This window comes from Montipora foliosa, chromosome 9 (genome assembly GCF_036669935.1).
Source record: "Montipora foliosa isolate CH-2021 chromosome 9, ASM3666993v2, whole genome shotgun sequence".
Lineage (NCBI taxonomy): Eukaryota > Metazoa > Cnidaria > Anthozoa > Scleractinia > Acroporidae > Montipora > Montipora foliosa.
Window position 1 is genome coordinate 6,158,608 of NC_090877.1, and position 12,500 is coordinate 6,171,107.

Consider the following 12,500-nt stretch of genomic DNA (forward strand, 5'->3'; position numbering starts at 1 on the left):
GTGACTACCGGTAACACTTCAGAAGAGACTTCCTGTTGCTTTAATTTCACAGATTCCAAAACCTTGATCTTTTTCTTTGGACAACTGTAGTAAGCCACCTTATGCAACAAGTCTCTAATAGATACCTGAAAAATTCAGGTGGCTTCATCTGTAACCTGCACTGCATAATTATTATAATATAATCAGTATATGATTGTCACAAAGTTTAAAAACCAGTACTAGGCTTTTATCTAACCCCACCCTCTTCTGAAATTTTTCAAAACTATGTTAATTACTTTTAGACTTTAAGAGCCCAATTCTCTATTGTGATCTTAAGGACGGTGCCTACTATTGTTATTGCGCATACGTTCTGCGCATCTCGAGATACTCGGATTTCCTATCCGCGGTGCTAAATAATACAAGGATATTTTTGCGTGGTTCAAAGCTATGGCGGGGAAAGCAGAACTTAGCAAGTGCTCTTGGCATCCGAAAAGAAAATTGGGGGTAACCACACATTTTTTAGAGATAATTAAGCCTGAATTTGGAAAAGAACGCCATACATTGCTTTGTATTTTAGAGCTTTTTACAAATATTGTTGATTAATTATCTCGAAAAATGCGTGGTTACCCCCAATTTTCTTTTTGGATTTCAATAACACTTTTCATGCATATTCAGTAAACTGCGCAAAAATACCTTTGAATTAGTAGGCATCGTCCTTAAGGAGGCTCGAAATGGTTGCAACACTTACCGTAAAAGACTCTCTGTTTAGATCGAATAACGCTACAACACTGTATCATGTAACCGCAATGTTATGATACCATATGAAACACCGATTATTTCCAAACAAGATGTGATCATTATTGTGATGTAATAATTAAGCTACCTTGGCAATGGGATAGCCCAGCAAAAACACCGTATATTTTGCTGAAAAGAGATTAGAAGGCCAGGATGAAACTTTCGGCAAAGTTTAAAAAAGAGTTTGTCCAGAGGATTCAGAGCTACCTTAAAACAATCACAAAAATAAGGTGGCTTTGAATCCACTGGACAGAATTTTTTAAAACTTTGCAGAAAGTTTCATCATGTCCTTCTGATTACTTTTCAGAAATAAACAATGGGGGTCACCATGTTCGTTTTTGAGATACATGTATAAGCAACTAAGGACAAAATAAAGGGGGTTTTTACAGGGCTTGCCCATTGCCACGGTGACATATTATGTCACAACAATGACTGCATCATGTTCAGCAATAATTCGTGTTTCATTTGGTACCACAATATTGCCAATACGTGATACAACGTTGTGGTGCCGATCCTTCTAATAAGAGCGTCACTTGGAAGCGTTGAAACTGGTTCAAGCCTCCTTAAGTGATCTCATAATGTACTATTTTTATGTGGTGATCATTCATTATAATTTATTTGTTTATTAAAACAAAATTATTCTCTAAAAAGACAGCTGTGACAGTGAGCTACTCTTAAATTCAAGGTGAAATGGAGTTTATGTACAATTGTCCATACAAATTTAACTCAAAGACCATCATAACCTCAGACCACCTATACATGTAATAAACAAAAATGGCAGCATTTTGGGTTCTCTCACTTGTGTCTTACTAGTAAGGAGGGTAGCATGATATCCAGCAGGATGAAAGACCACACCTTGTATAGCACAAAAAGGCTCTATCTTTAGCCTAAGACAAGGTGGTTTATTAAATGTGTAAACTTGCAAGGAGAAAGAAGGAAACCTTCATCTACCGCTTGGTTGCATTATTGGGTGGGAGTTGATGAAAATAATCAGCAAACAAGGCAACACAATAATCATTTTAATTCAAAACATAACTAAATTTTTATATTTACAATTATTTAAAGGTATGAAATATTACAGTTTGTACCTGTATATTAAATAATTATTACACTTTGATTCCCATTAGTATTTGGAAAGAAGGGGTTGATGCGGAAGAAATGCTTCCAGGAACAGGAACAATAATTTTACTTAAAATACCTACAACTGATTTTGGGTATTCACTTCAAAGACAAGTCACCATCCTCACTGGTGAAAAGCATGTGGATCCTTCTAGAAAGCTCAGGCCCAATCCTTCGACTTGTCGCCAACACTCCCGCTCCTCGGCGAACCTGGAATTAAATTAAGGACAGTAAAAGTTAAATAGCCTTTACCTTTCTTGTTTTTTTTTTTTTTTTAATTTTTTGAAAAATTTTCTTTTGTTTTGTATTTTTGGTGGTGGAGAGCAATCACAACTGAAAATGAGAGCAACTCAATTTCAGCCATCTTGACTTTCATTAAGCAAAGATTTTGTCGGTTTTTGTCTACTTACAGAGAGGGAATATAACCTTTCTCGTTGCGGTATTGAAGAAAAGTTAATTGCCAATTAAGTAATACATTTACCAAAATGTCCTGAAGCAGTTTGGCAGCTTCCTCCCTGCTACCACATTTGCTGTAGGCCTAAAAAGTTGAAAATCTGTAAGTTGTTTTGCTTTAACAAATCTTAGAACCAGAAAGAAAGTTTCCGAACTTAATAATTCTTTACAATGCCCTGTACCTGAAATAGACTCTGTGGAGTGGGGTACATTGCAACTATAGCAGAAGCCATGTCAGGAGATACATTTCTAAACTGCTGAAAATTCTGCTGCCAAACCCTCTTTAAACCATTGCCTTCCTTTGATACCTTAGAAATTAACAGGAAAAAAGAAATGTTTTGCAGCTCCAAGTCTAACAAGTACACAAATAAGTCACATTTTTCCATCAATGAGAGGGTTTTAATGATACTCCAGGAAGGACAAAACTTGAGCATCTTTCATGAAACCTTCCTTTTGATCCAAGATTACACTAATTACAGTATTATTTAATGCCTGGTGATTGAATGTAGTAATAAAAACAACCAATTCCAGTATGAAATAAACGAAAACAACTTTTATTTTTTAACAAAATAAAAACAATGTTTTGTTACCTGCAATTGATTATGAATAGACCATTTTACAGTTGTGTGTTAGTTACCTGGCCTATGAATAAAAGTGAGGCGGGATTTGAACCCTCACTTCTTTTCTAAATTATTACTAATTAGCATGACAACAACATCATTAACATACAAAAAAGAGGGAGGTCTGTATCATAACAAGGTCAACACTAGCCTCACTTTCATTTAAAGGCCAGGTAACTAAGCACAACTGTAAAGAGGTCTATTAAGTAGAGCTGAAGAAGATAACTTGCTACCTTTACAGATCCCTTGTCTCCACCTTCAACACAAAAGCTAAATGCCTCTGGTTGTTTCTTTCTGTCAATAAACATATAATTTCAAAACAATTCAATTATAAAGCTTTACATACTGCAAATATAAAGGATGAAAGATATTAAGAACTGTACTGTGACATAGGACACTGGCAGCTCTTTCAGTTCAATTTACTAGAAGAAAAATGGCAATCTATAACTCACAGTACAGCCAAACAAAACAAGGTCAGTATTAAATTATCACTATAATACTTCTATAGATCAAGCAATAACAGTATTAACAACAAAAAGTAAATTAGTGAACCCTACAAAACTTATGCTAATTATTAGCATCCTTTCTTCAACCCTTCCCAGGGGTGGATTCAGGATTTTTCTTAGGACAGGGTGCACCACTAAGGAATGGCTAATTAGCTGACTGGCAGAATAGGGATGAATTATGTTAAATAGATGCAAATAGAGTGATGATGTCACAAAAACCTTATGAAATTATGGGATTTACTGAGATGATATTCTGAAAATTCATGATGAGGAATGTCCACTTGCCAAATATCAGGGTCTTATTGCAATTTGGATGTGAGATATAGGCCCATTCATGCTTCAGTGAGTCCATACAAATAATATCGTAATTTTGTCTTGGTTCTAAAACCATAATTTAGAACATTAAGACAAAAATACAAGATTTGAATGGAGTCACTGAAGCATGAAAGGGCCAATACTGCATGTCACCCCCAAATTGCAATAAGATGCTGATTTTTGGCAAGTGCATAAATTATGGACATTCTTCATCATGTACTTTCTGAAGATCTTAATTAATGAATTCAATAAAGTCAAAAATTTAAATATTTGAATGTGATGTCACACTTTACCACTAGTAGATGTCGAGTAAAAGGTGGTTCAGGGTTCAAAGGTTAGGGTTGCCAAACCAACAAAGGTACTGGCGGTACTCAGTGTAAATCTAGAATTACTGTATCATGACCACCAATATCGTTGTTTGGTAGCTTGGCACATCAATGCTCCACCTGCTCCTTTTAACTGTGAAGAAGTGCACCCTTTAATCTTTTAGCAAATTGCTGAGCATGCAGTATACGAGGACTCTTGCAATAACTTTGGATTACCCCTGAGGAGTGATCATAATACAAGAGTAGCAAAAAATGTCTGATTGTCAACAAGATAGTTGCAGTATGTATGTCACTCGATCCATATGATAATTATTATTGTTATTCACAGCAACCTAAATAATTCATATCTTACTTATAAGGAGCCTCTGCTACAGCTTTAGTGAACATCGACAACATTTCAGCAAATTCCTCTTCTGTTTCACACATGCGTACACGGCAGTTTGGCTGACGAAGTTGAAGATCCACCAGTGCCTCTTCAACATCAACTCGTGACACCATAACACTCAATTCAGGTCCCTTTTTAGCCTTTTTTCTTCCTTTACCGCTGGGCTTGTCAGTGTCTGATGAGCTGGGACCAAGAACTGTATTTCGGAATTGCCTTTGCTGGGTGAGCTTCACGCATCTTTGGGGAAAAAAGTGACCAAGTAATTCAATTAAGTTGTTTTTCTATTTCTTACTTTCACAGTTAAATTAAAAGCACAGCTTAATGTTCTTTCAGGCTGGGTGTGGTACAGTTTTCTAGCCACAAACAAAGGAAAGGATTTGGCAGTACTTAAGGTGGCTTGCTACAGTTTTCCAAAGAAAAAGTTTAAGATGTCTCTTCTGAAGTGTTAGTTACTGCAAGTGACACAGTTATGTCCAGAAATGACCCTAATTAGATGCACGCCCAATTTTGACATCCAGCACAAAGTGTCCCTTCAAGTCTAAGCCTTTGATACCTATTTCCAAGAACTAAGGTAAGGGTAAAGGTTAGCATTATTTTTAGCTTAGGGTAAATGCAGCTGTTTATCCTTACTTGAAGAGCAGCTTTTGGGGGACACTTTTAAGACATTAATTTCCGTTTTCGAGAAAAGAGTGATGTTGAAGTTGCGGAGAACAGCAAGGGTACACTTCATGACGCTTATTGACATCCATGTGCATCTAATTAGGGTCAATCCTGGACATACCTGGCAATTAATGTAAAATGCAATAATAATTATTATTTTACTTAACAAATAAATGCAAATCAGGGCAAAATGCTAAATATAGTGACCAAGCTCCTGGAAGGGGGACTGGAAACTAGGCAATTCAAAGGCCTTTTTCTCAAAAACTAGCTGTGCGACGACACCTTTAAAATTTCAGGATTTGACGCATGCAAATGGCCAAAATATAAATTCTTTTCAAAATGTTGACAGTTTCCTTTTCATATTGTTTACTAAATTATTCCTAAAATTTCAACCCTGGTCATATGGCTAGTTTTTTAGAAAAAAGCCTTTGAAATGTCTAGTTTCCAGTCCCCTCATCAGGAGCTCGGTCACTATATTTTGCCTTTTCCCCCCTCATTTGCATTTATTTGTTAGGTATACATTTTACATCAGTTGTAGTGATTAACACTTCAGAGCAGACATCCTGTTGCTTTAATTTCACAGATTTCAAAATCTTGATTGTAGTAAGCCACCTTAAAATTAATACGTTATCTATTTCTTCCATTCTTGGTTTGAATGTAGTCTACTTTGATGACTGCATTTTAAAAAGCTCATTAACATTCTGGAATCATGCGCTCTTTGTTTTATCAGACATTCAATTCAACAAAAATGAATATGTACAGTCTTGCTTCCCTACTAGAGGGTCTCTTTTCTTTTTGCGTTTACTGGGCTAACGAGTCTGCCATGGGTTGAAACTCACTATTGATCCAGTTGCCCTTAACAACCTTGGACAGCACTCTTCATACCACATGCCCAATGATACTGTGTCTTTGCTGGCTGTGACTTGAGCCTGATGTGTCCCACGCATTCCTTTAGAATAATTCCGCTGTTGTGAATTAATTAAGTTAGCCCACACAACATGAAGTATCACATGAGGATTTTATCACTAAGAAACTGCCGTACATGCTCAACACAGTGAGTTGGAGTCGACCCATGGCAGAGGTCTCTTTTCCTGTACTCGTCAGCCAAGCAAATGCAAATGAAAAGATACCTCTGCTAGCGGGGAAAGTTTTTGCATTTTTGTACACTGCTTTTGATTTTCATTTACTTGCAACAGAATAGACGACCCTTTGCAACTACATACCGTATGTAACTTAAAAGTTTTTTGCTTGATTCAAGGGTCTCAAAATGTCAGTATACAGACCTCACTTTCCCTGGCCACATTGTGAGTTATGGTTCCATCTTTCACTTGTACATTGTATTAAAGCAATGTGAATGTTTTTAACCCATTGACTCCTTGGGGTTCCCCATTGACGAGTAAAATCGTCTGGCATTAGACAGAGAAAAATACTAAGTATGGCCGGTTTGGGTATCAAAGGGTTAATTTAAGACTATGACAACACACTGTAGTAATTCAAAATTAAACTGAAAGTTTTCCTGTGCAGGCTGTGCAGCTTCAGTGCTGGAAATAACAGTCGGTCATCGGACATTGTCTGACCAAATTTTGAAAATGTCCGGCCAATTTCACATTATGATCAGACACGATGACTGAACATCTCACCATCACATCTTGAGTTCTCTTCTTCAAGGCGTTGTCAGTCAATAAATTATGTCCGGTCCAATTTGGCAAATGTCCGACCAAAAGGAAGATTTGAAAGGACATATGTTCTGCGAATAAAGAAAAATTATTTCCAGCACTGAGCTTGCTATGTCGGTGAGACCATCCGACATTTCAACACACGTGTAAGGGAACACTTACTGTAGTATGTCGCTCTGCCTGCTCCCGTGACAATTTTGCCATCATCGATCAGGCATCTTTGCGATTTGCTCTTAAAATCAAAGAGGCATTGCACATATTTCTGGGACAAACCAACACTTAATGCATAGGTCAAACATGTTAATTTAAATTTTGAATTACTATTGTCATAGTCTTAATTATTGCTATTATTATTATGGTAATTTCTCTTGACTAGAATTTATATTCCACTGGAATTTATTGTTCATTTTACACTGAAGATGGCAGAGGCAATTAACTACCGAAACATGTCTGTAAAACTCAGGAGTGTCATGTTTTTCTTTAAATTTAATTTCATCTAGACTATTCAAATACAGTAATATTTGTACCATATTTGCCAAGGGGTTTTTCACTTCTGCTGCCATGTAACAGATAAATTTATTTGTACAGTTTGATACTAGTGTGCTGTTCAATGCTCATGGCTGCTTGAGTATAAAAGTTAACCTGCTGGTGACTGCAATGCTTGTTGGAGCAATTTATTCACTGATACAAACTACCGGTAGTCACTGGATTGCTGAAAGTCAGCTGCAAGTGTACCCTGCCGGCAAACCTTAAAAAAGAACATTAATAGCTTACTTGAAATACTCCTCAAGTCCTAGAATAACCAATGTTACAACTTTTCCAGCATAACTCTCAAGAATTCTTTCACAGAAAGCAGCCAAGCTCTCATTGTCATCAGTGATAGTAATAACGGTACTTTGGACCTCCTAAAACATTTCAGAGATGTGTGTTAACAATGAAAACATGTTTTAAAATTAGTTTTCTTTGTAGCGATTAACTTGAATTTTAGGGTTATTTAATATGTATTATAGATACAAATATATACATAATATATATTTTGCATTTTGCATTTTAACTTAAGTTTATTTTTTCTTTTTTACTCCACGGCTCACAGGTTACGGTTTTCGCCCTGGGTCACTTGATTAGAATGTAGCACTCAGTTGAATCCTCTGCAACAGTGTACATAATAGTAATTGACAAAGTAGAGAAATATCAGGAACTGAAAAGAGAAATTGGTAGGATCTGGCAGATGAGATCGGTAAACGTACAGTAGTTCCAATTGTGATTGGTGCGCCTGGCTCTGAGACAAAAAAGTTTTGAAAATAGTTGGAAAAGTTATAAGTTGATGTAAATATTGGTGAAGTGCAAAAAAATACCTTTTTGGGAACAATGCATATCCTAAGGACAGTTTTAGAACAATAAGAGAAAGAAGTAATAGCATTGATTTAATTTGGCAACGACAGCCTGAGCAATATGCTTTTTCTTCAAATAAGAACAACAATAATAATAATAATAATAATAATAATAATAATAATAATAATAATAATAATAAATAATAACTGAATGATGACAATAACTGAAGGAAGGTCTGATTATTGCTGCGCAGGATCAAAGCCTGGCAACAAGGTTGTACCACAGCAACAATATTAAAGATGGCACTAATCTATTATGAAGTAATAGCAATCTGTCGATCACGTCATATCTGGCTGCCCAGAACTTGCCAAAACTGAATACATTCAGAGGCATGATAACACAGCATCATACATCCATTGGAAGGTGTGCCAGAGCTATGATATCAAGTCAAATGACAAATGATACGACCACAAACCAGATACTGTTAGAAGTAGAGAATGAACAAGCAATGATTCTGTGGAATATGTCAATTCATACTGACAAGGAAATAGTGGCTAATAAACCAGATATCATAATCAGAGATCACACTATTCAGAAATGTCAGATTATAGATATGGCAGTCCCATCAGACAGAAATACATCTGTTAAGGTAGTTGAGAAACTCTCTAAGTATAAAGACTTAGAGATTGAGATCGCCAGAATGTGGAAAATTGGAACAGGGATGATACCAGTTGTCATTGGTGCACTTGGGGTCATTAAGAAGGGACTGGAAAAGTATATTGACAAGATTCCAGGCACAGTCAGCATTGATGAGCTCCAAAAAATTACTCTTCTGGGATCACCTCGCATCTTGAGAAAGGTTCTGTCAATGAAGCGAACTCTTTGGTGCCTAACGCCCATGGGTTCGACCCAGTGCTTCAGAGACTAAACAAGCAAGCCAAGGATTACAATTGATGATAATGATGATGATGATGACGATGATAATAATAATAAATAATATATAAATAATTATCATTTATAATAACTCATTCTTTAATTATTCTATCTACAGGTACAAGTGCACATTTTTTTCACATACCTATATTAAATTACTAAACTTTTCATTCCCCCATCTAAATGTTTCTGTTCATGAGTATAATAGCATTTAGAGAACCAAGAGACTGCACGCAATCTACTGTAGATAGAAATGGTTCTACTCTTAGTAAAGAGCATAAGGGCTGCAAGGAAAAGTATTATCTTCTTGGAATTCGTCTTCTTGCCTCTAGGAAATAAACCAGCTAACCTTACAAAAACAAGACACCATTTCCACAAATTTAATTGCTGTAAGAAGGAGTACTGCATGTTGTTCCTCAACGAAGGTAGTCTTGGATGAAATCTATAAAGAGAAAAGCAAATATTTTGAACTATTCAATGTGAGATTGTACGACTGTGTTCATATGTGCGACTATCATGAAGGTAAAAAATTCTCCTCAACGTGATCTTTGAAAGGTATTTTTACCTGGAGAGTATCGTCTACATCATGTTCTACATTTGCTCTCTGCCAAGTAACACTGCAGGGTATGCGCTGTGCAATAACTTTATGGCCTGCACCTAGTAATTCCAACTTCTGAAGGAGGACGTTGTCTGCTGGCAGTTCACTGCCTTGTAAAATATTAGGATCAATGCACATCACGACTTGCTGTGAAAGTATATAACAGAAATCACTATATTATATTTTTTAATGGAAAAGGATTTCAGGACACTCTGGACAGCAGAAGACTGATGAATTCGTACAGAAGCTATTAAACAAGAGGGTCAATTTACTGTACCATTGAATACAGCTCATTTAGAATCAGTCAAGCTGCTTTTCTCATCAACAGATCTAGAGACCACAATCCTTTTATATCTGTGTTTGTCAACTCAAGATACTGTAGGGTGCAAAGTCCACAAACCCAAGCTTTCTGATGATGGCACTTGAGAAGTGGAAGAAAACCCAAAGCTCCTTTCATGCATTCTTGAATATACCACTAAATTCTGCTAATTCCTGGATCCAGCCCACCAAAAATGTATGCAAAAATGCAAAAATGTGCAATGTAAGACTAGTGATGCACTATCATTGACTCTTTTAATATCCCACATACTGCAGCTGGGTTAAAGCAGAAAAATATACAAGACACCTCTGCAGTGGCTGTCTTGCAGTCTGTCAATTAAAGCAAATTAATAATTAAAGCACTCTTGCCTTGATGCAGCCATCCAAACGATTGCTCTTCTGGTTCATACTTTCTACCTATTTTCACACGGAATTAACTTTAAGTTAATATCATTCATTTTTCATTGCAAAGAACATCGTCCAATTGTAATTTATTACGGCAATCATGTTTATCAGACCATGAGGTGGCACATACAGTATCTGATTTTACTCTGACTAGCATCACACAATATACATGTACATTATTTGTCCATGAGAATGGACCAAATTCATGGATAAAATGAAAATTCACAAAAACAAAAATTATTATATAAACATGTACAGTACCGCCTGGAAGTATTGACCCCTAGGGACGAGGCAATACCTCGTCTTTGCCACAGGTAGTGGACGCGCGGCACCGAGGTATGCAAATTTTTTTCCCTCGGTAAAACCTCTCTTTAAAGTGCAACTATGACGAAATTCACATCTATCCTATCTAAGCCATAAAGACATGTCATCTGTACGAGAAGAAGAATGCTATTTACTATTTTGAAATACATGTATATTTTTTTGTTCCAGAGATATTCAAAATATGCAAATTAGCCAAGGGATGATGTCATAAACTCAACTGAATTATGATCAAATATGGTGGCAAGAGATATCCCAGCCAATTTGTATCAGAAATGATTGATTCTTTGCAGTACCATTCTAGAAGATGTGCTCCACAATAACAGCATACCAGTTTTGTTACCATGGCAACATACTGGGCTCCAGACCTCCCTGATATTAAAGGCTTTGCTGGCCACCTTTGGCATACTATTTTGATATTTGCCAATGGTGCCTCATCTGCATGATCCTGCAGGCATATAGATACGTTGGGAAGAGTTTGTTGCCTTGATAAATGTTTTTCTACCTTACGATCACCACAAGTATCGAATCAGGTTGAAGGAGACTGGAAAAAAGTGAGTTTCCATGGGAACAATTTTCTTTGCAGTCAAAGGTGTGTTGCCTGTATAACTATTAGCCTACCAAGTCTCAATGGTCTCTGCTGCAAATTGAGTGACATAGCTCTATTTACATATTACTTGATTTTATATTGGGTTGTTGGTTGAGTGAATGACAGCATCAGTAATCTCATTTGCATATTTTACACATTTTCCAAACTTAAATATCTCTGGAACCAATGCAGATATTTCCAAACGGTACTTTTTTTATCTTTCCTGGAATTCTATATTATTTTATACTAAACCTAAAAATTCAAGGTATAAAATTTTGATCATAGTAGCACTTTCAATAGGAAATTCCATTATTGTGCTACATGTGCATGTAATGATTATTCATCCCCAAAAGACAGAAGATTCTCAAATGAATGTCTTGTTGTTATGGACCAATATGCTCACATATAATTATGATTACAGACCTACCAGTCCATAATGTTACGGTTCAGACCACACCTAAAGGAGTAGTAGGTTATTACCTCTTCCACATCTCATCAAAAACCCTATGCATAGGCAAATGATTTTACCTATCAACAGGTGAGTAGGGTCCCAAACCCTTAAGGGAAAAAAGAATCAAACAAAGCTTTATGATCATCATTATAATCACCCTCATGCAAACCTTTTTTAAAAGTTTCTCTTTATCCCGTTTAACCTTCATTTGTTCTCTGGCAAGCTCTCTTTCCTGTTTTTCTTTTTCCTTAGCTTCTTTCTTGGCTTGAAGCTCCAACATCTTGGCTTGTTTCCTTCTCTTAAGTTATCAGAAAAAATTACCAAAAGAAATAGGATATTCAGTTGCAATGTATGCCACTACTAAGGAAACACACACTTCTTGATTGACAGAAGTGACCATCCCCCTTCGTCCCTCTTCTCGTGTTCCAACAACCATAAACCTGAATTGGTAAATCCACGTAATTATGACGTCAATAAATTCCTTTGGATCTCAGTGGTTACACTGTACAATAAGCACCAACAACTAATGAAAGTGTACTCTACTTAATTAACTCCAAGAAGTCTGCCATGACTTGTAATCTGGAAGTGAATCTGGCAAGATCAGGTGTCCAGCTTTCAATCAAGACACACTTCTTATCTGTGTGACTTCATTGTGCACGTACATAGCTAATTTTCAAGGAGGCAAATACCAACCAATAAGGTTAGAGAAATGGAATCAA

At 36.4% G+C, this 12,500-nt stretch overlaps 1 protein-coding gene across 2 annotated transcripts in view; it reads right to left on the reverse strand.

The window, feature by feature from the left end:
• Window positions 1-12,500, reverse strand: part of LOC137971945 (crossover junction endonuclease EME1-like) — a 15,943-nt gene that overhangs the window by 2,113 nt on the left and 1,330 nt on the right. For both annotated transcript variants that reach the window (XM_068818691.1, XM_068818690.1), the window contains exons 3-12: window positions 11,951-12,079; window positions 10,385-10,432; window positions 9,665-9,844; window positions 9,449-9,541; window positions 7,609-7,739; window positions 4,466-4,735; window positions 3,200-3,260; window positions 2,529-2,654; window positions 2,375-2,431; window positions 1-2,103 (exon numbers count right to left, since the gene is read on the reverse strand). The exon at window positions 1-2,103 is cut by the window's left edge and continues 2,113 nt beyond it. In XM_068818691.1, coding sequence (XP_068674792.1) covers window positions 1,993-2,103; window positions 2,375-2,431; window positions 2,529-2,654; window positions 3,200-3,260; window positions 4,466-4,735; window positions 7,609-7,739; window positions 9,449-9,541; window positions 9,665-9,844; window positions 10,385-10,432; window positions 11,951-12,079 — 1,206 coding nt within the window. In that variant the 3' untranslated portion in view covers window positions 1-1,992. The remainder of the gene's footprint in view (window positions 2,104-2,374; window positions 2,432-2,528; window positions 2,655-3,199; window positions 3,261-4,465; window positions 4,736-7,608; window positions 7,740-9,448; window positions 9,542-9,664; window positions 9,845-10,384; window positions 10,433-11,950; window positions 12,080-12,500) is intronic.